Source organism: Anopheles maculipalpis, chromosome 2RL, assembly GCF_943734695.1.
Source record: "Anopheles maculipalpis chromosome 2RL, idAnoMacuDA_375_x, whole genome shotgun sequence".
NCBI classification, from domain to species: Eukaryota; Metazoa; Arthropoda; class Insecta; order Diptera; family Culicidae; genus Anopheles; species Anopheles maculipalpis.
Window position 1 is genome coordinate 31,120,412 of NC_064871.1, and position 27,343 is coordinate 31,147,754.

At 46.4% G+C, this 27,343-nt stretch overlaps 7 protein-coding genes and 1 non-coding gene across 10 annotated transcripts in view; 5 read left to right on the top strand and 3 right to left on the bottom strand.

The window, feature by feature from the left end:
* LOC126557548 (vacuolar protein sorting-associated protein 45) overlaps positions 1–10,020 on the top strand; it is a 221,311-nt gene extending 211,291 nt beyond the window's left edge. The window contains exons 2-4 of one of the 2 annotated variants that reach the window (XM_050213357.1): positions 8,150–8,242; positions 8,321–8,519; positions 8,588–10,020. In XM_050213357.1, coding sequence (XP_050069314.1) covers positions 8,150–8,242; positions 8,321–8,519; positions 8,588–10,020 — 1,725 coding nt within the window. Of the gene's footprint in view, positions 1–8,146; positions 8,243–8,320; positions 8,520–8,587 lie in introns of those variants that run through there. The other variant, XM_050213358.1, reaches the window with a different exon arrangement.
* On the top strand, positions 164–235 carry Trnae-cuc (transfer RNA glutamic acid (anticodon CUC)). The gene has a single exon. It is a non-coding gene; the product is annotated as a tRNA-Glu (tRNA).
* On the bottom strand, positions 2,067–6,915 carry LOC126556749 (elongator complex protein 1). Its single transcript, XM_050212222.1, has 3 exons — positions 3,419–6,915; positions 2,215–2,612; positions 2,067–2,131 (listed from the first exon to the last, which is right to left on the bottom strand). The coding sequence occupies exons 1-3, from the start codon at positions 6,913–6,915 to the stop codon at positions 2,067–2,069; spliced, it is 3,960 nt and encodes a 1,319-aa protein (XP_050068179.1).
* A 1,524-nt stretch (positions 10,021–11,544) lies between the features above and the next one.
* Positions 11,545–12,892, bottom strand: LOC126558379 (metaxin-1 homolog). Its single transcript, XM_050214388.1, has 4 exons — positions 12,816–12,892; positions 12,263–12,706; positions 11,681–12,190; positions 11,545–11,616 (listed from the first exon to the last, which is right to left on the bottom strand). The coding sequence occupies exons 1-4, from the start codon at positions 12,882–12,884 to the stop codon at positions 11,545–11,547; spliced, it is 1,095 nt and encodes a 364-aa protein (XP_050070345.1). The 5' UTR covers positions 12,885–12,892.
* Positions 12,893–13,227: 335 nt separating this feature from the next.
* LOC126558583 (methyl-CpG-binding domain protein 3) lies at positions 13,228–14,895 on the top strand. Of its 2 annotated transcripts, XM_050214618.1 has the most exons (4): positions 13,228–13,398; positions 13,782–14,087; positions 14,291–14,468; positions 14,542–14,895. In XM_050214618.1, exons 1-4 carry the CDS (start codon positions 13,238–13,240, stop codon positions 14,851–14,853), a joined length of 957 nt encoding a protein of 318 aa, XP_050070575.1. In that variant the 5' UTR covers positions 13,228–13,237; the 3' UTR covers positions 14,854–14,895. The 2 variants fall into 2 exon arrangements, with proteins under 2 accessions (XP_050070575.1, XP_050070576.1); XM_050214619.1 differs by lacking the exon at positions 13,782–14,087.
* Positions 14,896–16,495: 1,600 nt separating this feature from the next.
* On the top strand, positions 16,496–21,478 carry LOC126556674 (mucin-19). Its single transcript, XM_050212087.1, has 2 exons — positions 16,496–16,863; positions 16,954–21,478. The coding sequence occupies exons 1-2, from the start codon at positions 16,505–16,507 to the stop codon at positions 21,470–21,472; spliced, it is 4,878 nt and encodes a 1,625-aa protein (XP_050068044.1). The 5' UTR covers positions 16,496–16,504; the 3' UTR covers positions 21,473–21,478.
* A 1,103-nt stretch (positions 21,479–22,581) lies between these two features.
* LOC126558549 (3-ketodihydrosphingosine reductase) lies at positions 22,582–23,626 on the bottom strand. Its single transcript, XM_050214574.1, has 2 exons — positions 23,413–23,626; positions 22,582–23,351 (listed from the first exon to the last, which is right to left on the bottom strand). The coding sequence occupies exons 1-2, from the start codon at positions 23,624–23,626 to the stop codon at positions 22,582–22,584; spliced, it is 984 nt and encodes a 327-aa protein (XP_050070531.1).
* A 3,116-nt stretch (positions 23,627–26,742) lies between these two features.
* LOC126559695 (phosphofurin acidic cluster sorting protein 2) overlaps positions 26,743–27,343 on the top strand; it is a 42,062-nt gene continuing 41,461 nt past the window's right edge. The window contains exon 1 of the mRNA XM_050215863.1: positions 26,743–26,853. Within this exon, the coding sequence (XP_050071820.1) occupies positions 26,744–26,853 (110 nt within the window). The 5' untranslated portion in view covers position 26,743. The remainder of the gene's footprint in view (positions 26,854–27,343) is intronic.

Below are 27,343 nucleotides of genomic sequence, written 5' to 3' on the forward strand. Positions count from 1 at the left end.
TCGCCTGTGTTGAGTAAAATGAAAAGAAAAAGCCTGACACGTGGAAATGCGTGTTGGAAAAATGCAATGGTTGAGAGCGATTTTCCACTAAAAATAGGATTGAAATAGCCTCGATGGTCTGCTCACACGTCGCGCTGGTCAACGAGTGGCAGAGTAGTATCAATCCCATATTGTCTAGTGGTTAGGATATCCGGCTCTCACCCGGAAGGCCCGGGTTCGATTCCCGGTATGGGAAGGAAGTATATTTTTTTCCTTCTACTGTTTTTGGTTCGCATTGATTAGGGCGAACATTACTTCCTTGTTTCTGCTCACCATATTATCCTGGACGATCGATCGCCCATATTGCGCTCGAATAAATTAGTCATGCATTGACTTGTTAGTGCAAAAACTTAACTATCTAATTACATCCTACCGATATTGAACTGCAACCTTCCCAACTATCCTAATCGAATGCAAAAATGACCTCAACTTCAGCTTTATTTCTACACCGATCTAAATCGATAAGCAGCCAACCTTTTATGGAATATTTTGCAACCGGTGATCGTTTCAACTTTTATTCCACCTCCAGCAATGATCGAAACAATTCAATGTCAAAAAGACGCACCATCTTCACACTAAACGGCGGAAGACGAGCTGTTTCAGTGTATAATAACAGCAGTAATGGTTACACAGTGGTTTATGCAAAGGTCTCTTTATCGGATAATAAGATGGGGCAGGAAGGTTACGGTACGGTACCCGCGCAGCAATTCGCAACGATTAATTTAATGCGATGATTTTTCTACGTGCATTTTGTGTTGTCTTTGGGCGGGCTGCTAGTGGCACCAGTAGCTAGTGTGTGCTACAATGCACAAAAACACAATGGAGAGTAATAATTGTACTGAAACATCGCATATTTTGTTGTTGTTGTAGACAAGGTTTTAGGACTTTGTGGTTGCAATTTGCTGCTCATTGTCAGGCTCATTGTAGGCCAAATTTTGCAATGAGTTTTAAAGATGTCTTTTTAGGGCTTTACTCTCTTTTTCTTTCTATCTGCCACCACCATCGGGGATGATGGTGACGGCATTAAAACACCCACTTTTTGATAAGCTTGAGTGTGGGCTTCCCAGACAAGAATTTTGCGGGAAAAATAAATAAATTCTCGGTATGCATTTTAAGCTAAATAATTCTCCGTCTTGACTACAGTATGATCGAATGATGCCTTCAGTTGCAGGTTTTTGCTTCATCAGAAGAATCATAAGCATCAGAAGATTGTTAACTGACATTGGTTCCCCTATTTTAAAATGGAGTTCATCGACCGTTTGTCCGTAGTAGGTTCAAATCAATCGACAGCACTATAAATTGTTGTCTTAATATAAAATAAATGCTACAAAATCGCTAGGACACAAAATTTACTTAATTTTCATATTGCATATGTACGCGTATGTGATCAGTGCGGTTCAATAAAGTAGCGAAATGTTTGCACGCGTCCCAAACACTACCAACAGACAACGGGAACCTCTTTTTTTGCTTGCAATCAGTGTCTCACCTGCAGTGCGGAGTGAATTTCGGCTTTTCGTTTCGTCTGCTATTAGGTAGCTTCTGCTTTGTGCTCCAGTTTTGAGCATCAATTATCAACATCCCTCTCCACTGATGCCCCTTCGCCTTTCTACACCAATTGATGGTTATGAGATGATTAAGCAATGTAAGAACCGAGTATTTGGTAAACAAAAATGCATACATTGAAATGAAAATATCTTCCGTATTCCACTGTTGGGAGATTCATATTCGCCACACAGTACTCACCACCATCCTAGCCGTAGTGTCATAATAGAAATGGACGAAATAGACGATCGATCCAGCAATCGATTGAATGCATGCAACAACCATCCCCGTAACTGTTATCACACCATTGGTTTCGTTGCACATATTTCACAATATATTTCCATCTTCTTCGATCTTACGTTTCGTGTTGAAAATCTTTCATTTCCTAGCAACAAATCTTGCTGAAGTTTTCCAATTTTATTACATTTCCAACAAAACCTCTTAATGTACACTTAAAGCACCTATTTGAAATATGAAATAGTTTCCTATTTTAAAATGTCCCATTGCCAGGAAACGGACTGTATCTCTGGTTTGTAGCGTTGATGAGGCTCTAGATGAAAGAGAATCAAGCAATAAAATGAAATTTAGTTTATCTTTTAGCGTAAAAACCAGGTAATAGTTCTGTCGACGTACTTATCAAAGCATAACGCTGAGCATCCTGAGCTCGTACCAGATCCGCCGGCGTTAGGATCGGTACAGGCACCTCACCAACGTTAGCCACGTCACTACTGCCAGGCGCCGTCCCTGGTACAACCATTTCCGGCAACCAAATTGCATCCAGCGAGTAGCGTATCAGCTGAAACAGTGCACCGTATTCGTGCTGCAGCTTGTAAGCTTGCTCATCGTACCGCAGTTCTAGTGCAACCTGACAAATGGAACGTATGTGGCGTTGTCGTTCGACACCACAAACACGTACGACCAGCGCGTGCAGTGCATCGATCAAAGCGATATCCTCGTACGGATTGCCTTCTTTGAGGTTTAGCAGCTTGCGTTCATGTTTGCGACGGTTTTTACTCGAACGGTGCGATTTGCTGTTGAGAAAAATGGAAACAAAAAAATTTTACAAATCGAATAATAAATTATTTATTAATTTACTAACATTTTCTACCTTAAGGACTTAAAATTACACATTTTTGGGAGAAAAAATAACCTAGTATTGGTTACATTCAACAAGGAATAAGTATAAGAAGGATATACTAATAATGAGGTATTACAATCAAAGAAAGAGTAAAAAATGGTTGAACTATCTGAGAGTATGAAAGACAATGACATGAAGAGGATCATTATTACAATATAAATTATGCCGCGTTTCCAAAGACTATCCTTGAGGAGCTCTAGGACGAAGGGATCGTGAAGCAACATACAAACAGACAGAGCAAAGTAGAGCTGGAGCATCCAAGCAAATCCTAGCAATAGGTCATCAAGAAACATGTTTGATCCAAATGACGCCTTTAACTAAGTGAGTCTATATAAAAAAAATCGTCTTTAGTCATTCGGCGGCATAAGTGATCAGCCAAAGATGCGTTTATAAGTAGTAGAGCATGAGGGATAGAAACACATACTGTATGGAAGTCCGTGTGAAATGCATCGGAATGTAAACTAGCCTCAAAAAGGTATGGAAACATTTTAGCTAAGCAATACATAAGACTAGAACATGTAGAACGTCCAGGGCATAAACCATGTTGGTTTATGCCCTAATAGCTGAGTTGCAAAGTTTTAGCCGTGGCGCAAGTTTTGGTTATTCTTCGATCATTGGTTACCAATGATTGGTTACCAATGTTGAAGCAGCATCCCATCTGGACCAACCGAGAAAGAGGGAAAACGTTTCGTTACTTACCCCGATCGTCCGGATGTTCCCGTATGGCGCGATGAAGCAATTGTCGAACTATCAGAGTAAAGATCGCAATCACCACAATCCCCATCCGCATCGTCACGATCGTCAGCTGCAGTCGACGATTGCTTCCGGGAGCGTTCCTCTCGCACCGTTGCTAGTCGTTCCTTTTGACGCAGAAATTGTTCCCTTTCTGTTCGAAGGGTTTCATCGAGTGTCTTCAAATATTCATCCACGCTGCTGCGAACTTTATCCTGCAGAGTCGGTTCATTTGCCAGCAGGAGTGCTCTTTCGTATCGATGATCCTTCACCAGACACTCAACCGCTAACCGTGCGTCCTTTAGATGATCGTAAGCGATCGTAGCAGCGGCATCATACTCTCCCGCTTCTAATAGCGCCGGTACAAGCGATCGTAAAACCTGTTCTGCTGGCATAGAACAACCACCCGAAAGTCGTACCACTCGTCTCCAATCCAATGCATGACGGGCGGAAGCGATCGCCTGCTGTAAATCACCGGCCCGTTCGTACATTAAGCTTGCATCGGCATGTTTGCTGCCCTTTCGCAAATAATCCCCAAAAAGTGCACACACTCGACGGTAATAGTCCTGGTTGGAACTGCTCCTATAGCATCGTAAAGCGACCGTGTACAGTTGATGGGTACCGATTAGTTCCAGTGCCTCCTGGAACCGTTCCTCATCCGTCTCGTACCGGGCAATGTGTTCGAGCGCACGATCGTAACGCTTCAGGTGACAATCGATGCGATACTTCCGATAGTTCTCATCCATTCGCTTCAGCTCATTCAGGAAGGGTAGATACTCTTTCGGGTCTTTCTGCGATTTAGTGGCCACAAACAGTACGAGCCCAAAATCGTACATGCCAAGCGCCTCGTCGTACAGCACATTCACCTCGACCAGGTACAGCAGATAGCGTAACGCTTCTTCGGCCGCTTCCGGTGACGGTTGATGCTGCTTCAGGGTCCAGATGAGTGCGAGTGCTTTCTCCAGCTGTCCCTGCTTTACGTAACAGGTAATTTTCGGGAGCGTTAACACCGTCGGATCTGTATCCATTGCGGCGAGCAATCGTTCACAGCAAAAGCGAACTTTTTCTGATGGCGAGTAGCCATCGGCTGGTAGGATGGAAATTGGATTGCCATCCTTCTGATCGAGATAGTTACTTGCATACTTTTCGCAAGCATTCTGATTTGCCAGATCCGTGATGAAAAGATTCAACCAATGTACGTTGGTGATCTGTGTAAGAAAATGGCTCGCAAGATGTTCCATAAACCGGGCCGGATCGTGATCAAAGAGCAGATTCAAATCGATTCGCTCTTTGCGCATTATATCGAACGCTTCGTAGTACTGAAGTGCATCTAGATGTTTCGCGATCAGGCATAAGGATAGGACGCGTGGATTAATTGCTTCCAAGTTTCCTCGAGGAAGTTGCATTACGGTGCGCGAAGCTTTCGGCACAACCGTAACCAACTTCGAGCCACGTTCAAGTCTTCGCTCACCGACGATCGAATCACGACCGCTTGTGCCAATAGAATTACCCAGAGCTACGAATTTTAGCTCGGCAATGCTCGTACAGAGCAGATAGTTGTCCGTAAGCAGTGCGGATGTTATGTCCGAGATAAGTAGCGTCCCATCGCGATAAAGATGGCGTCTGTTCTGTGCCAAAGCATAAACCGTCCGCTCGGGATGGTTGCGATCGACGTACAGCTGTTCGCAAAATACTGGCAGCAAGCTGTGGGTGCGTAACTCGATTGGAGCTACTTGATCGGCGGGTTTTAATCCATCCACCTCCAAAACGCGACCGGTTAGAAGCTCCACAAGCAATTTATCCTCTCCAGCTGCTTCAATGCATCCAATTTCGTCGGTGTTTTCCATTTCCATCTGCCATATTTGTTTCAGCTTTTGCTCTTCTTCAGACGAAGCAATACAGTAAACACCGCACCGTATTTTGTCTTGATCCACTGCAAGAACATTCGCATTCAGCCAAAGATAGTGAAGTCCGCGGACTTTTTCCTTCGTTGGGTGTAGGTCGTTCAGTGAAATTTTTAGCAAAACGCTAACTCCTTTCAAAATCGTTCGTCCCAGTTCCTTGCTGAACGTCGTCTCGTACAGTGTGATTTGTCCAAAGGTATCGACAGTAAAGAATGCGTTCGGGGATATATCCTTCCCTAGTGCTTCACACCGTCCCGCTGTACGAATGTAGCCGACCGCATTGATTGGATGTTCCTGTTCCAGCAAGTAACCGCTCATAGGTGGTGGTATAACGGTATTTCGAAACGAGGTTAGCAACAGTCGGTTCCCATCGATAACGGCTACCATCGCTTGATCAGCTTCCGATAGTCCTACCGACCGATCGATGCGAAAATCAAACCGAATACGCTCGTTACGACTTAAAACCGCTGAGTACAGATGTAGCGTTTTGCCGGCGGAATGTCTCGGATCCCACTGAAGCCCGGAAATCGTTGCACCGGCCGGGTAGGCCAAGTGTTGTTTCAGATACCAGTGATAATTTCCAATCACGTACAAAAACACGTGGCACCATCCTTTTACTTCATCCTCCCAATACACAGTCAACACGTCCGAATCGGGACTCCAAAGCAGGGAACGCACCACTTGACCGGCTTTAAAATCGAGCGTTAGTGGAATCTCCCGATGGCGCAATCCATTCTTCTCGAACAGTGCTATCACATAGCGTTCCTTCAGGTCCTGTGGTATTGCAATCCACTGTCCCGACGGACGCCAAGCAAGCGATCCCTGCAATCCGTTACACTTTTCCGACGTGTACTGTAGCGCACCTTCCTTATTGAACACCTTGAATGCACGATGGCCGAATGGTGCTAAATAGCTGACCGCAAAGTACTCTCCATCCGCTCGCCAGCTAATGCTCACCGACGAATCCGGTTTCCGCTCATCTTCCGGCGCAGTTTCCTCACTCGGTGTCGGCTTTTTAGCTGCAGCTTTTCCCTCCGAACCATGAAATTGGGTTTCCTTCTTGCCCCAACCGACGCTCATAAACTGCCGATCACCAAACGTATCGTCTTTCAGCTGTACCTCATTGATCGGTTCGTACTCACTCCCGATCATGGTGACAACGTTCAGCTCACCATCCACAAACACGACCAATTCTTGGTCCGGGCTCCATTGCATCGCTGCGATGCCGTGCTGGCAGTGCGTTACCTCTTCAGTCTGCCCAGTCGATACATTGTGCGACCATACATTACCGCGGGACGAAGCGCAAACCAGCTCATCGGTTAGTGCTAGATGTTCGATCGCAATAATGTCCACGTAACCGTCAGTTTCTGAAAGCAATGGTTCACAGCAGGGATGATCCAGGTCGGCAAACAACGTGCTACAGTACACGCCACTGTCCTGGACGATGTAAAACTTGTGTTCTGTGTTTTGATCGACGGTAAAGGCGCGAGCCCCGGTCGAAAGGATCGCATCTTTGGAGAGATCATATGTTTTATGTGATACACGATAAAGATTCTTCATTGTGTAACATAAATATGCATCCAAAAATACGGGAAATCTCTGGAATCTGGAAGTAAAGATACTTTTTTAAGGGATTTGTTTTCCGCGAACACGTTTCTGTTTAGAGCACTAGTGTTTACCTTTTTTATTCCGATGCCGCAAACTGACACGCGACACCTTCAGAAACGCTTCCTATCTGTCAAAGCAGGAAAGAAAACAATGGTCTACAGTGGGGGGAGGTTTTTATAAGCACACTGCAATGGTACTTTATTTAAAATTAGAATTAATATCATGAGGCACTGTTTTAGTAACACAAAATCGATATAGAGGAAGTTGGGACAAGTGTGCCATAGGAGTAAGTTAATCGCCTAGTTTTTTTTTGCGGTAAAAAATCAGTTTGGCGACCAAGTGAGCATGTAAAGTTGTTCGCATTTGTTACTAGATAAAGAGAATCTTACTGCTAGACAAAGAGAAAAAAGAGAAGGCATCTCAAACAACAATTATTTTTTCACATAAAATTAAGGAACTTGGGGTCAAAAGGTCCACCACTGTTAGTGGCAAAAGTTCCGCAAGCTTCTCGCTGTTGTTAATGAGAATTGAGCTATAAAAAATACGTTAAAATTGTTGTTCACAAACTTGAGATCCCAATTCTGGATTGGAATTAACCCTGGGTTTGAAACCCATAATAAGATTCTTATTTTTTTAATAGACCATTACTAGTTACATTACTAGTTCAGAGAGAAGCAGAATGATGTGTACTTACAATCGGAATAGATAAATAGGTGCTTTGTAGTGAAGTGTAGAAAATTAAATGTGCAATGACACTGAAAGCCAATTTAGCTTTTTAAAAACATTTTGAATTAAGCGTAAATATGCTTAACGTGGCACATTTGCCCCAATTTCCGCTTAAATTAATCAACATTATCTTTTATTAAAAAAAAAAAGTTTTGCCGATTCATTTGTTTAGTTTCGTTGTCCTTCAGAAACGTCTCAGTATAGTCTTCAGGGGGATAATCAGCTAGTGTCAAAACAGAAACCACCAGCAACTCTGGGATTGATAATGGGTGAGCCAGCGAATCAGAGAAAATAGTCAATAATAGTACTAGCGTAGCAAAAGCACCAGCTGGAAGCGAAAAAATTATCACCGTTCTGCGCATTCCTGTGTACGTGGATGATCCAAAGATTTACACTTAAGTACAGTTTCTTCCGGCAAATCGTCAACGTGTGATATCCCCGCCGCAAAAAAAAAAGAAAGATGAACGTAATTCGTGCGATTCAGATGTATATTGATAAAATGATCTCCGATGCCGGACCAGGCATGAAGCTGCTCATGATGGACCGCGAGACGGTAAATAGGATTGCTGGAATTTCACTTCTGGAAATGTGTGCCACACACCTATTGTTTTACTACCTTTTCCACCCCCAGATAAGCATTGTGTCGATGGCATTTGCTCAGTCGGAAATGTTACAGAAGGAAGTGTTTCTCTTCGAACGGCTCGATTCGGTCCGGTCGAACGAGAAGCTGAAGTATTTGAAATGCATCGTATTTGTACGTCCCACCAAGGATAACGTGTTCTTGCTGCAGCAGGAACTTCAGAGCCCAAAATTTGGCTCCTATTACATATGTATGCATACGCTTCTCCTTAACAGTGTGTAGCGGCAGTACACTAATGGCGTGTGTTTTGGGTTTCAGATTTTAGCAACATTATCCCTCGGACGGACATAAAAATTCTAGCCGAAAGTGATGAAGGTGAATCGGTGCAAGACTTTAAAGAAATTTACGCCGACTATCTGCCGGTCAATCCGAACCTCTTTTCGCTTCACATCCCAACGTGCTTGCAAGCGCTAAGCTGGAATCCGGAAGCACTCGAGCGTTCTACCCAGGGGCTGGTCAGTGTGCTGCTATCGTTCAAGTTCCGTCCAGCGATACGCTACCGTTCCGGCTCAACGGCGGCCCAAACGCTTGCCAAAAAGGTGCACGAAACGATCAACAAAGAAACGGCCCTTTTCAGCTTCCGACCACCAGAAGATGGTGCCGCTCCGCCCCTGTTGCTCATTTTGGACCGGCGGGATGATCCGATCACGCCACTACTCAACCAATGGACGTATCAAGCGATGGTTCATGAACTGCTCACAATCAACAAGCAGCGCGTTGACCTGTCCGGTGTGTCCGGTGTGCCGAAGGATCTCAAAGAGGTCGTACTATCGACAGAACAGGATGAATTTTATGCGAACAATTTGTACGCTAATTTTGGCGAGATTGCCACCACGATTAAGGTGCTAATGGATGAGTTTCAGAAGAAAGCGAACGATCAGCGGAAGATCGAAAGTATTGCCGACATGAAGAACTTCGTCGAAACGTATCCCCAGTTCCGGAAGATGTCCGGTACGGTCACCAAGCATCTGGTGCTAATAAGCGAACTGTCCGTACAGGTCGGTCAGCAGCAGCTGTTTGAAGTGTCCGAACTGGAGCAGGAAATCGCTTGCCGGGCTGATCATTCTACCCAACTGCAGCGGGTAAAGCGGCTCCTATCGGAGGGTAAGATAAGTGCGGCCAACGCATTACGGCTCGTTCTGCTTTATGCAATGCGTTACGAACGGCACGCAAACTGTGACACGTCTGGGTTGCTGAAGTTGCTGCAAGATCGTGGCGGCCGGTCGTACATCGCACCACGGATGCTCGAGTACATCAGTACCGTGGCCAGGCAGGAGCTGTTCAACACGGTCAAACTAACGGACGCTGTCAAGCTGACGCGGAACTTAATAAAGGAGCTGAAAGGCGTGGAAAATGTGTACGCTCAGCATGAGTGTGTGCTGAAGGGCACACTGGAGGAAGTCATCAAGGGAAGACCGTTGGATGCGCAGTATCCGATTATGGGCAACGAGGTCCCGTTCCGGAGACCACCGGCCGAGGTGATCGTATTCATTGTCGGTGGAGCAACGTACGAGGAAGCGCTGGCCGTGCATCGATACAACCAGGAGGGCTATCGGATCGTACTCGGTGGCACCACGATACACAACTCAGAATCGTTCATCGAGGAGGTACTTGCTGCGACGGTTGGAGTGCCATTTAAGCATTCGCGCTCGTTGCAACAGTTTCACCATGCACCGGCCGGTACGGCTTAGACGAGTTAGAGAAGGAAGAAACTACTATTACTTCCGTTTTAATATAGTATGCGTACGAGATTAAAAAATTCATATTTAAACTATCACCGTTGACAGCATTCCTTTTTTGTTTTACATACATTACTGATGTTGGTACCATACTACTACTACTTCCCGGACTGCCTTGCGCGTGTAAAAGTATTGTGCTAGCTTATTTATTCGAACGATAGGCCATTAGATAAAGATAAATAATGTACTGTGAAAAGGATTAAATAATGAATAAAATACACACCCCTAGTTCCGGCGCAGATCTTTATCATGTAGAACCATGAACCATGCAGCCAAGAAAGATGGTGGAGCTTGTAGCTGTACTGCATATACTATCCTTCTCATTGATTGCAAGACCGCACATGATAGCATATTCAGGTTGTAAACTACAGGACACTCACTACAAACTCATTTGGAATCTAGGGCCAAACCTATTGAGCTTGCATGAATGACCCCCTCCATGGATCTGTGCCAGGCAGAGAGAGATCTCTCAGATCTGACGACAGAGAATAATACAGCATGAGGAAATTTGTCCAGTCAAAACATCATTCTGGACGGACGAAGCTGGGACTGTTTACAACATTTATCGTCCCAGTACTCACATACGCCTATGAAACAGAGTCCGTAAGTCCAGGTATTAGTAATGAGAATTTCGTTCCGTAGCTATTAGGTTTGTTCCTTTTATTCAATGGAACGATCGAACCTAGCTGCAAATAAAATCCCAAAGTAGGTTTTTTGCACCTTCATTCATCTATCCATTAGAATGTTAAAACGTGCATTCTGATCCTTTTTTCTTTTATAAAGCTCCATTATACTACAACGAAAGCAACGCTCAACAATTTTAACTATTTTTTTTATTTGGGTTTTATAAAATCAGATGAAAACCATCATGACTGTTCCTCCGTAGTGAGGACTGAATATCCAACTACGTGGAATCAACAAGTCTAGTGAACCATTCGATAGCCGGCGTAACCTAGTAGGTCGATTAAGCCAATAGGAACAACTCAGGGAAAACATTATTTTCGTGGAAGTTGCGATCCTCTCGAAGGGAGGATGGATCTTGATCCACCAAAGTGTTGGGTAGACGAAAAGACTAGAGCTCCACGAAGTGTAAGGTGATCACCATCGTGCAGCGAATTGGATTCACCAGGCTCCAGTCGCGCTGATCATGTCATGAGAATGACACCAGACGACACAACCCCGTCCTAGTCCTTTTCTCAAAGGACTTGGACGATTTTTTTTATTAGTTCGAGGTAGACTCAAACTAATAAGTGAAATGAAAGGCCGTGATATTGTATTAATTGGTGCGCCTGATAAGAAAGTACTTGTACTGCTACTCAACGATTTTTTTTCTCTTTTAATTTTTTCACCGTATCGTCTAATTTTGGTACATTCCTCTGTAGTTCTCTATTGCTGCTATAAGTCGTTAAATTTAACGCGCTAACGCAGCGTCAACAAGCATAACAAGTGTGGCAGTGTAGCTGCTAAGCAACTAGCTTAATTATCATCATCATAGTCACCCGGATCATCGTACTGTATGAAATTTCCATGGTTTCCCTCGTTAGGAAGCTGGGAATAGAAATATTGCGTTATATAGGACAGAATTATTGTACTCCATCTAGTAAATTCTTACCGTTAAAATACCATTCAGCACAGCAAATCCTACCATTGCCACCGTTGCCACCAGGCCGGATAAAATGTACCGTTTCCGTCTTTCTTTCGGTCCATCGTCCGGGTCCTGCTGTTGGCCCGTGTGAAACTTTGCATCATTCCCACTTTTTTCCGACCGACTTTTTTCACCACCGCCGGCTGAAGAGGACGAGGATGATGAGCCACCATCATTGGGACTTCCCGCAGTTGAATCCTTCTGCGGACCAGTTCCATTGTTTCGCGTGGCGGTAAAACTATTAAAACCTTCCTTCGCAAAGTACGTGCTCGTTGTGCGATCCACGTATTGCATCAGCTTCGGACACTGGCGGATGTGATTCTGCAGCACGTTGTTCGGTAGCGTGTGCTTCAGTAAAACAGACAAATAACCGTACAGCATGGCATCCACTTCCGTCGGTTGATCACCAACAAACCAACGGCTATCCTCCAGCTTCGTCGCAATCCAATTGAGGCAGGTTTTAGCATTGTGTTGAAACTACAAAAAACATCCAAAATAGTAGAATCGATTTTGAACCTCGTCCGACTTATCCAACAAAATAATCCTTACCTCCGAAACGTCATGAAATTCGATCGAATCTTCCAGCGAAAACCCTGCCAACGATTGCGTGATATCGTTCGTCCGCAGCACGTACTTTCGCGGGCAGTAGAAATTAAATGGGATTGGAATGCGTTTCGCATACACCGTGCGTGTGGTGTCCACGTTCTTCGGATCGCCCCACAGCATGTACATAAAGTAGGGATGCAAATGCTCCTGCACATACTGCATATGGCCATTGATCCGGGTGGCTTGCTGACGTTCGTCTCCTATGGAAGAATCTTTTGCTGTCATCGGTGACCCTATACCGGCCGCCGACAGATGCTCCACGATTCGTCCATAGCCAGCAATCTTTTTCCCATCGGCTATCATGTACGGTAGCATTCCGTTCGGTGAGCTGAATGGATTGCCATTAAAGTTGACCGTTACTTTGGCGCCGGAAAATTTTAGATATGCCTACCGGCGAAAAAAGTAAACGAAGAATTGATGTAAGTGTACGATCATGTTTCGTAAGCAACTTTGGGGTTTTGGTGTATATTTTTGCCGGTCGGCACACTATGCTTACCAACAGCCGGTTACATTCGTAATCGATCGAGGGTAATCCCCATTCGCCACGGTAAACGAATATTTCCATTCTTTGATTTCAATATCCGTCCGAACAACAGTACAGGGCGCCCGTTCGGTGAAGCCAGCCTTGGATTTTATGTACTCCCGTTTTGTTTTCAACCTGCAGCAATGTGTGTTTACGCGTTGTGCAATACAATATCGTTCGACGTACCGTTTCCAGAGGGTTTAGCTGTCATCCAGCTGTCAAAAGAAGAGCAGAAAAAACATTGACAGTTCGAAGAGAAAGAAGAAAGTCCCGTACGGACAAACAAACAAACAACGCGCTAGCTGTGCCGTTAGGTGATTTTTAAGGCAGAAAAACACGGTTGTACGAGATAATCCGGAACGCTTTCTAGCACCAACAGCAGCCATTCGCTTCCCATGAAAGCAAGTGATTCTTTATCGCCGTTTAAAAGCAACATGAACGTGTCAATCGAACGGAAGCGGAACGATTGTGTTGCCCTACCGAAGGGCTGGCAGCGGGAAGAGGTGCTCCGGAAGACAGGCCTTTCGGCTGGAAAAGTCGATGTGTATTACTACAGGTAAGATGATGTGCCCGGAAACAGCCAGTACGTTTTATTGGATGTTCAAAATTCTATCGCTCGATTGGCATGAAGCGTTTGTCGCTGCTTGAATGGGATTAGAGAAGGGTTGGTTCTGGCGGGAGGGGGAAGAAGCGCATTGGAATCAGCTAGCTTAAGCTTTCGCCCTCCAAAAAAGCACACTCGCCCCAAACCAACACTCTGCGTTCGTTCAACCATCGCGACCAAATTGTACCACAATTGGCCTGTGTTCAAAATTCAACTAAGCAAAAGGGAACACCTCACAATTGTAATAAAAGCGTGGGATGAACCCGATTGTGCTATACTCCTCTTATGCTTCAACTTTTGTTCAAACTTCCTTGGCCCGCATTTCGCACTGGAAGTCCATCGGGGAAGAAAATCGAAAGTAAGCCACAGCTTGCCCGCGCACTCGGCGATACGATCGATCTGTCCACGTTCGATTATCAGGCCGGGCGCACTATTGCACCGCCCTCGATGGCTGCAGCTCAGTTGCTGCAAACCCACCACCACCACGGTACGGGCTATCATCTACTGCAGCCACCAAATAACAGCGCACTGCGCAGGAAGCTGCCCCCGACGGGTTCACTAGGTGGTACAAACACACTCAATGCAACGCCGATCAGCAGTGGTTGTGGTGTAAAACCACAGCCATCTCAGTACGATTACAGGTAGATCCCAGTAGTAGAGAAAGGTCGCGTTGAACCAAATAGGCCCTTTGGTTGGTTGTGAGGACTTCCGTCCGCAAAGTGTAAAAATGAGTTTTAATTTAATTTATCTTTATTTAGTAGCAATTATGTTATTATTATCCATGTTTTCACAAATCAAGTTCGATGGGTCTCTAATCTCTTTGGTTTCTTTCGAAATTCCGCAGTCGTGCAATGCGTGCCGACACATCGCTTATCCCGCCGATCAGACAAACGGCATCGATCTTCAAACAACCGGTAACGGTCGTACGATCACAGGAACCCGACAATGCCAAACTAAAGCGCGAACTCCAGCACGGCTCCCAGGTGAAACCGAAGCAACTATTCTGGGAGAAGCGTTTAGAGGTAAGCCAAGAAAAAACGACAATTTATGTAAAAAAAAACCAACTCATGTTACGTGTACTCAATCACTCGACAGAATCTTGGTGCTAGCAATACGCACAATGAAGAGATCGGCTCAATCGAACTACCAAAGCGACTACGACCGATAGGGCCGGGAATACGAGAAACAACCGTGCTGCAGTCTTTAGCCACTGCCCTGCATCACAACACACTGCCCGTGACCGGGCAAACTGCATCGAAAACGTCCCTCAACACGAATGCTGGCGTGTTCATTAATCCACACCAACCGCTCATGACGAACGTGACCATTACGGAGGAGGACGTTAAGCGGCAGGAAGACCGGGTACAGTATGCCCGGTTGCGGCTACAGGAAGCGCTTCGTGCCTAGACATCAGGTTCCGCGGGAAGAGAGCGAGCACTGACACACATGTGTTTCATCCGTATCGGAACGGAGCAGCCCAACAACGCATCCAAATGGTCGTTTACACACGCTATTTTACTGCTAGACGTGATTCTTATTTTTACCTTATTCAGATAAGTGCGATGGAAATATAAAATCAACACTTTGAACTTTTCATAGCTAAGCTCTAATATTCTGAGTATTTTTATCCTGCCTATCCTTTATTCTTTTTTATCTTCGCAGTTTGGGTAACATTTATTCGCTTCTTTGTATATTAGATCACGTTTGTTCCCTTTCCATTTGATCGTATATTTCCTCTTATGTACTGTGGTATTAGTTTTTATTACTGGCAAAGGTAGGGCCAAATGGATTTCATTTGAAAGTTAAGATGATCTGATCTGATTTGTATGCACCATTCAAACATTTCCATATAAGTTGATAAAGTTAATGTCATTTAGTAGGAGTCATTCCCTCAAATACCAATGCAGGTATCCATCTGATACAACCTTCTAGATGATTTCTATGCAATATGTTCAAATGAGCTAAGTACATAGTTTAACAATACTGAATGAGTTTTGTTAGGGGCACCTTGATGGTGATGCGACAACGGCCCCGGTCGTAATACGAAAGGACCGGGTTTTCAATTTCATCCGGAGCGATCCCCCGTCACATGGCCGGCGCGACCTAGTATATCTTTGTTACCCCGTTCCACCAATGATAAGATCGACCGAGTATTTTCATCCTAATCACTCTATCATAATTCATTATGATACAACGGAATCATTCTCAGGAATTTCTTCATTTAAATCGTTTTGCATGAAGTGAAGAAACCCTTCAGAAACGGACCAACCGTAAACAATTGCAGCTGAGAAAATCCTCAACTTTTTACATGGGAAATGTGTTTAATCGATCGTAAACATGGAATATCTTCTACTCTTTAATATTTAAACACAAAAATGCACTAATTTAAACAAAAAACCAACAATTTGTTGTATTTTTTACTTTGAACCGTTGCACTATGGGATTTGGTTGAAAATTTACCGTCCGAATTCAACGCACATTGACAGTGCTCCCCAGCATGACATGACAAGGTGCCAAGCAAGTGTCAATCACAATTCATTCAACTTGTCTAAATTGCTACCAAAATAGTTAGTGCAGCCACCACTTGCAAGCATAATTTCCAGTAGCGGAAGGAAATTACGCTAATAGAACAGAAAGCGTGGTTATCCCAAGCAAAAAACGTAAACCGAACACGGTCAAGTGGTGGCACGTTGCTGGCCTTGTAATCTGCCCGCTCCTTATTTGTGGTGATTGCAGGGAAGACGCATCCAAGCTTGGACCTCCCGCCGTAAAACGTCAAGCAAAAGTTTCCGCAAAAGGTGCGTGTATGTGCGTGTGTGTAATCCGTTTTAGGGACGTAGAAGCATGGTGAAACCGCGCGGTAGACAAGCGAAATAGTGCATCAACAAAGTGCATTTAGCTACGGCAGTAAGGCTTAGAGGAAGTGAGCCTCGCTACGTCAGGAGCCCCCGTTGGTGTCGCTTAGTTTTTTTTTTTTGAAGGTTAAGAGAAGACGTTGTGAGAGCGTGCGTGTGTGACGGGTATCGGTGTGTTGTGCCAGTGTTGTGAGCGCGACACAATGTTCGATCGATCGATGGAGCAAGGAAGATCGGGTGTGAATCAGGCGGTAGCGCGCACGATGAAATTCTCCGGATCGTCGTCATCGTTGCCTGCGAATGAAAGGAATCAAAGTACGCCGTCAAGGTTGCTGGGTTCATATGCAGGCAGCAGCAGTATGACGATGGGGCTGGACCGTACACTCAGTACACCACCGGTTGCTGAATCGACACACATCGGTAGCACAAGTTTTAGTTCGGCGTGGAACGGTACCGGGTATGGTGGACAGTCCAAACGGAGGCCCACCTCGCCGTTAATGAACAATAGGACACTGTTCAAAAGTAGTAGCAATTTGACGGGAATTGGTCGTGCTAATTCACGGTAAGTATGGATGTGTGTGGAATTGATTTAGCAACTAAAGCGTCTTGTAATGTTTCTGTGTTTTTTTTTCATTCGATTTCCGGTATTCAGCGTTCTGACCGATGCACAAAGTCCAGGTTTGGTGAATCGATTGGTGCGTTATTACGATCGAAGCCAACAGTCCCAGACGATGAATCGTTCCCAGTCTCTATCGAGCGTGTACAACAAACCGGGCCAATTTCCGCTGGTTCAGCTGCGCAAGAATGAGCTGCGGTACGCGAACAAAGACGCGATCCGTCGGAATGGGAACTTTGGCATGGTCCGGATAGCACCACCAGAACGATCGCTCTTTCACACGAACAAGCGTAGCACGATTTTTCGCAGCGGTTCGATGCTCCTACCGACTACCAACGAATCCAAGGCAGGCGAAACGACACTGTTTGCGGGCTTGGGCACGGCACGAAATGGGCCGCCCAACGTTAGCAATAGTGTCGGGAGCGGTGGTGGTGGTGGTGATGAGGCGGACGTTGAAAATCGTGTTATCACACCGTGCGCCGAGCTGGAAGCGACACCGACCCGCAGCGTGCTCGATGCGCTGAAGGAAATATCCCGGAAGCGTATCAATAGCGAGGAACTGGACGCGGATCGTATCAAGAAGCAATGTCAGGAACTGTCGGAACTTGATGCGGCCGGCAGTGGCCCACCATCGGCGACCGCTGCCGTTGCCATCGGAACGCACGGACTGGCTACGAAGCGAACCCGTGAACAGGCGTCGGAAAGCAGTCCATCCTCACCCTCCTCGGAACAAGGACCCGGACTGGGAGGTGTGGGTCGTGTTGTTCATTCGGGTGGCGAGCAGCAATCGCAAAAGAAACGACTTTGCATCAAAAACAATGATATCCTCAGTTCGCTCAGCTCGAGTCTGGTAGCGATGAACACACCGAAGCGTACCATTTCCCAGCGCCCGGACCGACGGTTTAACGTGAATCAGGCAACCTCGATAAATATGTCATCGCCGGCTATTGGATCAGTGCCAAGCTCCTCTTCCACCCTGATCGGGCTTGCTACACCGGAGAAGTTTTCAAACATGGCGCTCAACACACCACCGGGATCGCTGGAGCGCAGTGATAGTCCAAAAGCATCCAAACCGGGCACAAATTTGGACCGCTGGAACAAACCGCTGGTGCGCGGCGCAAGTAGAGAACCGATCGAACAGCAACTTCCGCATCGTCCCCCACCAAAGATAACACTCTTCAATCGGCCGTACGAAACATCACAGCCATCGGCGTCGGATAAAACCAGCTCACCGTCTACAAGGGGCAGCAGCCGCATAATAGCGAGCGATGGTGAGGAGGACGAACATGGCGAAGGAAGCGGAAAGGTTCAGTTTGTGAAGCCGAAGGAAAAATCGCCCAACGATGTGAGTTTGTCGCGGACGGGTGGATTTGGTTCATCGCGCGATCCACTCAAGAAACCGGCTCCATCCAAGCTGACGGTGATGCTGAAATGTTTGAGCGGAGATTTGGACGACTATGAGGAGGAGGAGGAAGTGCAGGAAGTGCAACAGGCACCACCACTAGCTGCTACTACTACAATCACACCGTCGTCACGCATCGGGTTCAGTTTCGCACCCGCAAAGGATACCGTTGATACATCCAAACAACTTCCGACGAGTGTCGCTTCGAAACCGAACACTGGAACGGTGGCAGAGGTGACGACTTCTGCCAGCCCTTCTGCTCCTTCATCCACGGTCAGCAATGGATTATCGGCATTGATAAATAATCCCATCAAAGATACCGGGTTGGGAAAGATCGCTTCACCAGCAGCACCACCATCCAAGGAGCCTACCACAGAAACGAGCTCAGACGCGAAACTGAGCGAAGCTAAAATGGACGCCAAAGTAACGCAGGCCCCAACGGTGGACCCGGTCCCAAAATCACCAACGTTTTCATTTGGCACGCCAACGCCGCCATCCAGTACAGCGCCACCAAGTTCCGGATTTGCGTTACCAGTAAAGCCTTCAACCACCACCACAACTACAACAAGTACACAGAGCAGCATGGTCCCAACCGCAACGTTCTCGTTTGGTACACCGATACAAAAGTCAACCAGTTCACTCGCCGCTCTGAGCAACTCCAATTTGATTTCCTTCTCACCGGCGACGGCGAAACTTCCAACACCGGTGCTCCAGTTCGGTGGTAGTCCAGTGTCGGCAGCATCCACGACGACGATCGCAACAGCAACCAGTACGCCTATGTTTTCCTTCACCGGTGGAACTTCTACAACAACGACAGCAGCAGTAACAACAGCAACCGCCACGTCAACATTAGCATCTAGCGTAACTTCACCCACTTTCGGAGCTGGAACTACCTTTGGAGGTTTCAAACTATCTTCATCATCGGTAACGTTGGCAACGACTTCATCATCAGCGCAAGTACTCAGCAACACTGCAGTAGCTACTACTACGGTGACAACGCTCACACCAATATCAACCGCCCTGGCAATGGCAACACCCGCCTTTAGCTTCGGTTTTAATGCGGCTAGCAAACCTGCCGCTAGTACTTCCGCGACAATCCCAACGTTTGGTTCTGGATCATTATTTACCACCAGTACGGCGGGTGCTTCTACGACCACTACTACAGCGGCCGGTAGTACTTTCACGTTTGGCACCGTTACCACTACACCGAAATCGTCATCTTCCGCCACCAGCAGTCCGTTTACGTTTGGGACCAAAGCTGCTAGTCCTACGGTGGTGACTGGTACAGCCAGCGTTACATCCTCCATCGCGCCTACAACAACATTCCCGACGTTCGGTTCTCTGGCTGGCAGTACTACTGGCCCTACAACAGCAGCAGCAGCAGCTGCAACAGCACCAGTTCCGAATGCTAGCGCCACCAACACATCAACGACTACAGCATCCCAACCGTTCATGTTTGGAGGTGTTAAACCGGCAGCAACCGGCACTACATCCGCAAACATATTCGGTTCCGCTGCCACAAACGCTACCAACAGTAGTGTATCCGGAGCGGATGCCGTTAAGACGAACCTGTTTGCTGCCCAACCACAACAACCAAATGCTGGCAACATTTTTGGGTCTGTTGGTACTGGTGGACAACCGTCAGCAACCAATCCAACCGGAGGACCAACCTCCATCTTTGGTGCCGCCGTTTCCGGTACGACAGCAACCGCAGCAGGATCATCCGGTTCATCGCCGTTTACATTCGGTGCCGGTACAGCAGCAACCGCGTCACCAATTAGTTCGACGAATACCGTAGGCATCGCTAACAATAATACTCTTGGTACGGGAAATGCAATCTTTGGAAATGGGGGGCCTCAAGCCAATGCTCCTGCGGCTGGAATTTTCACATTCGGTTCTACTAAACCCGCGCAACCTGCAGCGTCAGGCGTGCAAAATACGGCTACTCCAGTACAGCAACAGCCGGGTCCAACAAACTCGATTGTACCAACGTTCGGTAGCAACTCCACCAACTCGTCGCCATTTACGTTCGGTGCCGTTGCGAGCAAACCAGCCGCTCCGGGAACGGGAATTTTCGGTTCGATTTCTTCCACGCCAAACAACAACAACAATCCTTCCGGAGGACCGGTCAACAACAATTCCACTCCAGCAGTGCCCACTTTCGGTGCCAACGCTATGAACGGTGGGCCAAACGGATTACCGGCGTTCGGTGGCGGATCCATTTTTGGCAGTGCCAATTCAGCCGGATCTTCCGGAGCTGGAAACGCGACCAATGCGCCACCTTCGGCCAGTTCTATCTTTGGAACGCAAACCAACGGACCTCAGAATGTGGCAAACAACAACAGCAACGCATCGGGAACTGCGGCACCAGCGGCATCCGGTGGGTTGTTCACGTTTGGAGCAAACACTAATGCGTCCAACAACACGTTCGGTGGATTTAATGCCCAGGGAGGACTAACCAATGGTATCGGAACGGGTGGACCGAACAAACCGTTCACATTCGGTGCGAACAATCCGGGAACGGTGACACAAAACAATGTAACAAACACGCCACAAGGCACAACATCCGGTGCACCAAGCGGCTTTAACTTTAACCTTGGGTCGAATGCGGCGAAACCGTTTAACTTTACCGGTGGCATCAACACGAACGGAAGTGTCGTCTCCTCACCGCCCATGTTTGGTTCACCGGTAGTAACGGGGAATACGAATCCACCTTCCGGAAATGCGGCACCCTTCACATTCGGTGCGATGGTTAATGGAGCCGGCAATAACGCCAACGCAACGCCCGGTCCATTCACGTTCGGTGCATCCGGCGCAGCACAGGCACCGGTCGCTGGTGCTGGAGGTGGTGGCGGTGTATCGTCACCGTTTAATTTCTCCGCCGGTAATGTTGCGGCCGTTGCACCACAACCACAGCAACAGCAGCCCGGAGCAGCGTTCAACTTTGGTGGCCAGCAGCAGCAGCAGCAACAGCAACCGTTTGGGATGGGTGGCGTTACGCCGGCATTCGGTGCACCACCCGCCTTCGGTGCACCGGGTGGTGTTGTGCCCGGTGGCGTGATGCCAACGTTCAGCATTGGCACGAACTCGACACCGAACGGACCGCCCGCTACACAACGGCGCATCAAAGTTGCAACGAGGCGTGTTAAGTGACCGTAAAAGGGATCGTCAAGAATAATGTGTAAAATTGCTGTCGCCTTAATATACGTTACAACATTCTTAAACCCGCATCAGAACCCAGGCGCGTATTCTTCGACTACGTTTAGCAAAAGAAGACAGTCTTAGCTATTTTAATTATCATGTATCTTCTTGTTGATATACTCTTGCTCTCCTGGTAGTAAGTTTTTTGCTATGGTCCCATATCTTCAGTTTAGTCAATTTCGTTAAGCCACACCTTCTCTTCCCTTCCTCATTGTCTGATAGAAATAACGATTATTATGTTGCAAAGGTTACACCACTGCATGGATGGCAAATTGATAGTGGCTGAAAATTATATGTGTGTGTGTATATGAAACATTGTGTTGATGAATTTGTAAAAAAAAAAACAAACAAAAGAAAAAAAACTGATTAATAAAACTTCAACACAACCTCCCAGTTTACGAAAGGAATTAACAAAACATGCAGTAAAATAATATAAAGTTCACTTGTTTGTTTCTTCTTGTCCGAATTAGTGTTGTGCGTACTGAGGTAGGAGTGAGTGATTTAAATCTTCCAGTGAATGATTAAATTGAACTTCTCACAAACTTTTTCTTTGTTTGTTTATAGAGGCTTAGAGCCTTTGAGACTACATTCGCCTCTCTCACACACAATTTTTGCAACTCTTCTAGGATTCGAATCGTAAAGAGTGTTTAAATTCTTTTCCTTCTTCGCCATGCCGTGGAAACTCGGCGTAGGGAAGCCTAGTCATCCATCCACCATCTTTCTTGAAATTTTCTTACAAATATGACGAGCGGATCAAAAGTTATTAGCTTTCCGGGGAAAAGCAAACACCCATACAACATGTATGACCTACCACGGGTAGGTGGTTATAGAAGAGCGTATTTTTGGCCATTGAAACGAAGATTAAACACCATGCAATACTGTTTTTATTTTAAAAGTGTGATTCACGTACAGCTGTCTAGATTAGAGTAAAGTTCAAAAGAGGATGTATTAAAGAGACCTAAACGGATCTGTGAAGCTGATTTTTGGTGGCTTCCAGTTACAGTAAAGTTTGATCGCCATCGCTTTGTACTACCACCCTCCCTTCAACCAGTTGTTGAAGTTTATGTACGCTGTCGCTGTTTGGCACAGTTCTTTATAATTCGCTGAAAGTTCCACTGCAAAGCTAGCCCGATCAGTCGCAGCGGACCCAGCAGATAAAACTGCAAGAAACACAGCAATGGTCCACGCCACGGTGCCATACCGACGCACAGGATGCTCAACACCCAGCTCTCCAGTCCCATGATGGAGAAAAACGATCCTTTCAGTGCGTCCTGTACGAGTTGTTTGCCGACATGTTCCGGTTTAGCCAACCCTCCCGATCCGGATATGATTTTCGTTTCTTCCGGTTTGGTACGATTTTCGTTCTCAAAGCCGGGCGTATCGGTATCGGCCGGTAGGGCAAGCGTTACACTAACACCACGGTGACGTGCTTCCATGGCGATCGTTTCCGCTAGCCCGCGGAGTGCAAATTTGGACGCAGCGTACGCACCGTACCCATAGATGCCCATCAGCGCCGCTTGGGATGCGGTTATTACAATGATGCCATCGCCCGCTTCCTTCATCTTGGGCAGCACGTAGCGCGTTGGATAGTAGGTACCGAAATAGTTCACATCCATCAGCTTTCGGGCGTCTTCGATCGAAGTGTCCTCGAGCGTACCGCAAATCGCCATACCGGCACAGTTGATGAGCATGTGAATGGGGGCTACTGAGCGTTCCAATTCCTCCAGTGCGTTCTTGACCGTTTCATAGCTTTTCGCCACATCTAGAGATCTGAACTGTATTAGCTGTGTGTCACGGATGCGTCTCTTTTCCAGCTCTTCTTTGGCTTTTTCTGGAAGATGGTTCGAATGTGAAGTTTTTGATTCGCTTTGGGTGGGCTGCGCCATACTTACCCAACAACGACAGATTGCGTGCAATGATGGTAACGTGTGCGCCCAAGCGTACACACTCGATTGCTGCCCACAGACCGATGCCACTAGAACCGCCCGTGACGACCACATGTTTGCCCTTGATCAGACGAGACTTGCGGGTGAGGAAATAGAAAATCAAACCATGAACCAGCACAATGCCGGCAATGGTCAGTATGATTTCGGTGGAATGATTCATCCTGCAGCACAGGTATTAGCTTAAAGAGAGAATAGAGAAAGTTGGATGACCAAACAGAAGGAAATGCAATTGCTGGCCACTCCTCACCACAGCGCTTATCCGATTGTGTTTCGTCTTGCTTTTTTTTCGATTGACAGCAGATTTGTTTGAAATGGCTGATAAGAGATAAAGGCTAGCCGCTGCTCAACCTGCCGCTGAGAAGTAAGATATAGAAATTAAATATTGGTGATTATTTTTTGAGTAAAACGATAGTAATATACTGGTTTAATTATTGTGTTTCGGTGGTGCCGGAAAATATAGAGTAAACAAAACATCGTTACAGTACTGTAAACAACATGCCGAGGTATGTATATATTTTTGAAAGTTGCAACACAAATGAACTAATATTCAAATCATTGCAAAGGTTGATTGTATTTTGAGGAGAAAGCTCGAAAGTACACAATTATTCCCGTTGCGTGCAAAACTTTTTTTTATTTATTTTTATAGATAGTTTTCGTGAATCGAACCGAGTAACGGACAGCAAGGTTTCTCAACACAATTGTGCAACTGTCAAATTAAGACTGGTGAGCTGTCAAATTGTTTCGAGGCGAAATTGGACGTTTTTGGTTGCTCGTATTTACCATATAGTTATCTCACTCACTCGCTGCTCCACTATGGGCAAAGATAGTGTATATAATTAATTGTACACCGCTTATAAATACGACAATTTGTTTTATTCAGCTTAAAATAGCGCATATTTGGCACCATTGAGGTTCCTTTTATGTTGAAGCAATAATTTACAGCCCTGTGCACCACCTACAGTTGAACATTTCAGTCACAAACTACGAGAAAAGCGAATGGAACAAATGTGCAACCACGGTGCACTTTACACAAGCCCATAGTGCCCGCAGATGCTAGCTTTTTGTTCGCCCCGAACGCTGTGTTGTGTCGATTGTGTTCCCGTTTTCTTCCTTCCGTGAAGAGGTGCAAATCGACTTGTTGTGTACCGTCGTTCGTGTGTCCGTTTTGTGTATGAAAAGAGCATAAAAACCCATGCTAAGTAAGTGAAATCATTGCGGTTGCTACCAAATACCAAACGATAGTCAGCTTAATACACATCCCCCTCTTAAATTGTGTTGCGTGTGAAGAAAAGTCCGGCTCATAGATTGGTGAAAAGAGAGGAGAAAAAAAAAAAAACCGGGAGCGCCTAGCCTGCGACACAGGAATCGCTTTTTGGGCGTTGGACATCCGGTCAGATCTTCCGCTTTTCGCGAAACGCTTTGCGATTGATGAAAAATTATGTCGTAGTGGAAAATATTACTCGCAGGAAAAAAAAAAACGAATTAGCTCGAGTGGTAGCGTATAATACAGTGGTGCTTGGTAAAATTGAACGCGTTGCTTTTCTTGCCAAGGGGTGTGAGTCGACTCGTCAAACCATCGCGGTGTGTGTGTGCGTGTTTGCGTTTATCTCGCGGATTCTGTCCCGAGCTGTATTTTTTTGCGTGTTTGTCTCCGGCACCCGGCAAGACCCGGAAAGCCTAGGCTTAAAAGTGGGAGGCTTTGGTTAGTACGTTGGTTGCGAATAACGATAAGGTAACAGAAGCAGCAGCAGCCCTGTTGCACATGTCGCTGTATGTGAAACAATTGCTAAAAACCCCCCGCGAAAGGCGGGGGGAGGCGGGCGACAGTGATAATGCTGGTTCCTCTGGCAAGCAGGATTTACTGATAGGTCAGTGTAAAGAAAAGAAAAAAAAAGCTTAGTAGTAGGCTGTTATGTTTTATCTCACACCAGCTTCCTTTTGCTTCGTATCGCGCTGTTGTCGCTAGTCGCGTGGTGGTGGTGCGCCATTGACGGTGCAATGAAAACAATTCCTTTAACTATATACGGCCTACTGTGACGTGCCACCAGCGGCTTCTTCTATCCATCCATTCCATCCATTCATTGATCATTGGGCGTGTTTGTGTGCTATATTTGTGTGTGTGCGTGTGTGTGTGTGATTATTCGTTTTGTGCGTATGCTTTCCGCGAGCATAGTTTGATGCGCGCGCGTGTATGTGAATGTGTGTATGTGCGTGTGTGTGTAGGTTTCTTTGTGTTGTTGTTGCGCGAGAAGTGGTTTTTCCTGCTCACCTCCCTCCCCCCCTATCCTCCTCCTTTACACCATCCATCTTCCCTTTGGGTACGGTGTGTGTGTGTGGGTGTGCCGTAATATGCTGAAGTGTTACCGGAGAAGGGAAAAGGTTTTGCATGAGATAAAGAAGCAAGGTGCAAAAAATTTAAAAAAGCCCATTCGATCACATCTTTATCGGTCCGGAAAGTGAAAGCAAACCGGAAGAAAAAGCGTCTGCTCCGAGCTGCTGCTGCTTTTGCCAAAAAGGTGTTGAAAGTGACAGTGCGCGAGAAAGAGTAGGCCTGCGAGAGATTTACCAAGCGTAATGGAAAAATGGAAAATTCTTATCAGTGTGGGAGAGGGATGAGTTTGGGAAGAGGGGGTATTTTTGGTGGATTTTCCGTCCAAATTAGTTCAGTGAACAATGTATAAATCAGGAAAAGTTTTATTTGAGGCACATGAATCTTAGTGTGCTGTGTTGGAAGCGAGAGATCGAACTTCTCCAACGGGGTTGTCCGCGAGATTCGAGAGAAAAGCTCATTGGCAGGCATTCGCAAGAGCGCAAACACACACTTCCACACTTCCGGCAGGTGGGAGCGATCTCCGGCACACAACGATTGTGAGAGCTGCAGCCAAGATCCGGTCGGTTGCCATAGTTCCCGGCGAATGTTCGGGCGAACCTATCGTTCGGTGCAAGTCCTAGCCCAAATACTCATTACACATACACTCAGCCGGTCGTGAAATCCTGAATTGTCCGTAGTTATGGTGAGAAACTTATCCGTTACATCCTTTCCTTTTCTACAGCAATTGTTCGAAAAAAAAAACGGCGGTGAAAATAATCTGAAAATCCTCATTTCAAACGCCCCTCTGTTTGGGGGGCGGCTCTGTGTTCTAACGTGCAATCTATGTGTGTAGTGTGTACAGCGTACATGTGTGTATATGTGTGCGGAGAAAAAATATAGCGTGGTTGTGTCTCTGTGGCTCTAAAAAGGAGTGAAGCAGCATAAAACACTCACACGCACGGAAAAATGGCCGACAAAGTAACGAAATTCGAACGGATGGCCATGACCAAACCCGTCCCGATGAAATTGTTCGCCGCCTGGGAAGTTGACCGGACACCATCGAACTGCATTCCAAGGTAAGAGCATCCTCCCCATTCTTCCCCCAAGCAACTCGAATGACGTATTTCGATTGGGGTGGCAAGAAAAGAGCAAAATTAGAGCATTTCACTCTGACTGTTCTTGCTCGCTTGCAAGAAAGGACCTGCCATCCCCCCCACCCCACCTCCCGCTCCCAAAAAAAAAACTGCAATTGTTTGGGTGTGTATGCAATTGCGCCCAGCGCAGCGCCACTTTGGGCACTGCTTTCTAGCTGCTCTTTTACATCATCTCATCAGCACAGCATCATTGTGCTACTAAGTTTTCTCTTCGTGCGGTGTAAAGCATCTTTCTCTCCATCGTTGCTCGCATCTCGCTCTCTTTGATGAGCCCGCGGCTCTCAGGGGGTAAGCATTTTCCCGACTGGAAATGGGGGAAAAACGGAACGGTTTCCATACTGACCTGATGATCCACGGCACGTGGGGATAGCAATAAATGGGCTGTAATTATATTGCGTAGCAGAAGCTGTAA

Bases quoted from the DNA above. Each gene is read 5' to 3' on its own strand.
- LOC126556674 (XM_050212087.1), top strand. From the start codon at position 16,505: ATGTTCGATCGATCGATGGAGCAAGGAAGATCGGGTGTGAATCAGGCG. The intron at 16,864-16,953 runs GTAAGTATGGAT...TCCGGTATTCAG, and splicing joins ATTGGTCGTGCTAATTCACG to CGTTCTGACCGATGCACAAA.
- LOC126556749 (XM_050212222.1), bottom strand. From the start codon at position 6,915: ATGAAGAATCTTTATCGTGTATCACATAAAACATATGATCTCTCCAAA. The intron at 2,613-3,418 runs GTAAGTAACGAA...TTTTCTCAACAG, and splicing joins GGAACATCCGGACGATCGGG to CAAATCGCACCGTTCGAGTA. The intron at 2,132-2,214 runs GTACGTCGACAG...TCTTTCATCTAG, and splicing joins TCAGCGTTATGCTTTGATAA to AGCCTCATCAACGCTACAAA.
- LOC126558379 (XM_050214388.1), bottom strand. From the start codon at position 12,884: ATGGAAATATTCGTTTACCGTGGCGAATGGGGATTACCCTCGATCGAT. The intron at 12,191-12,262 runs GTAAGGATTATT...TGTTTTTTGTAG, and splicing joins AATTTCATGACGTTTCGGAG to TTTCAACACAATGCTAAAAC. The intron at 11,617-11,680 runs GTAAGAATTTAC...TTCTATTCCCAG, and splicing joins TGCTGAATGGTATTTTAACG to CTTCCTAACGAGGGAAACCA.
- LOC126558549 (XM_050214574.1), bottom strand. From the start codon at position 23,626: ATGAATCATTCCACCGAAATCATACTGACCATTGCCGGCATTGTGCTG. The intron at 23,352-23,412 runs GTAAGTATGGCG...ACCATCTTCCAG, and splicing joins ACGCAATCTGTCGTTGTTGG to AAAAAGCCAAAGAAGAGCTG.
- LOC126558583 (XM_050214618.1), top strand. From the start codon at position 13,238: ATGAAAGCAAGTGATTCTTTATCGCCGTTTAAAAGCAACATGAACGTG. The intron at 13,399-13,781 runs GTAAGATGATGT...TCGCACTGGAAG, and splicing joins GTCGATGTGTATTACTACAG to TCCATCGGGGAAGAAAATCG. The intron at 14,088-14,290 runs GTAGATCCCAGT...GAAATTCCGCAG, and splicing joins CCATCTCAGTACGATTACAG to TCGTGCAATGCGTGCCGACA.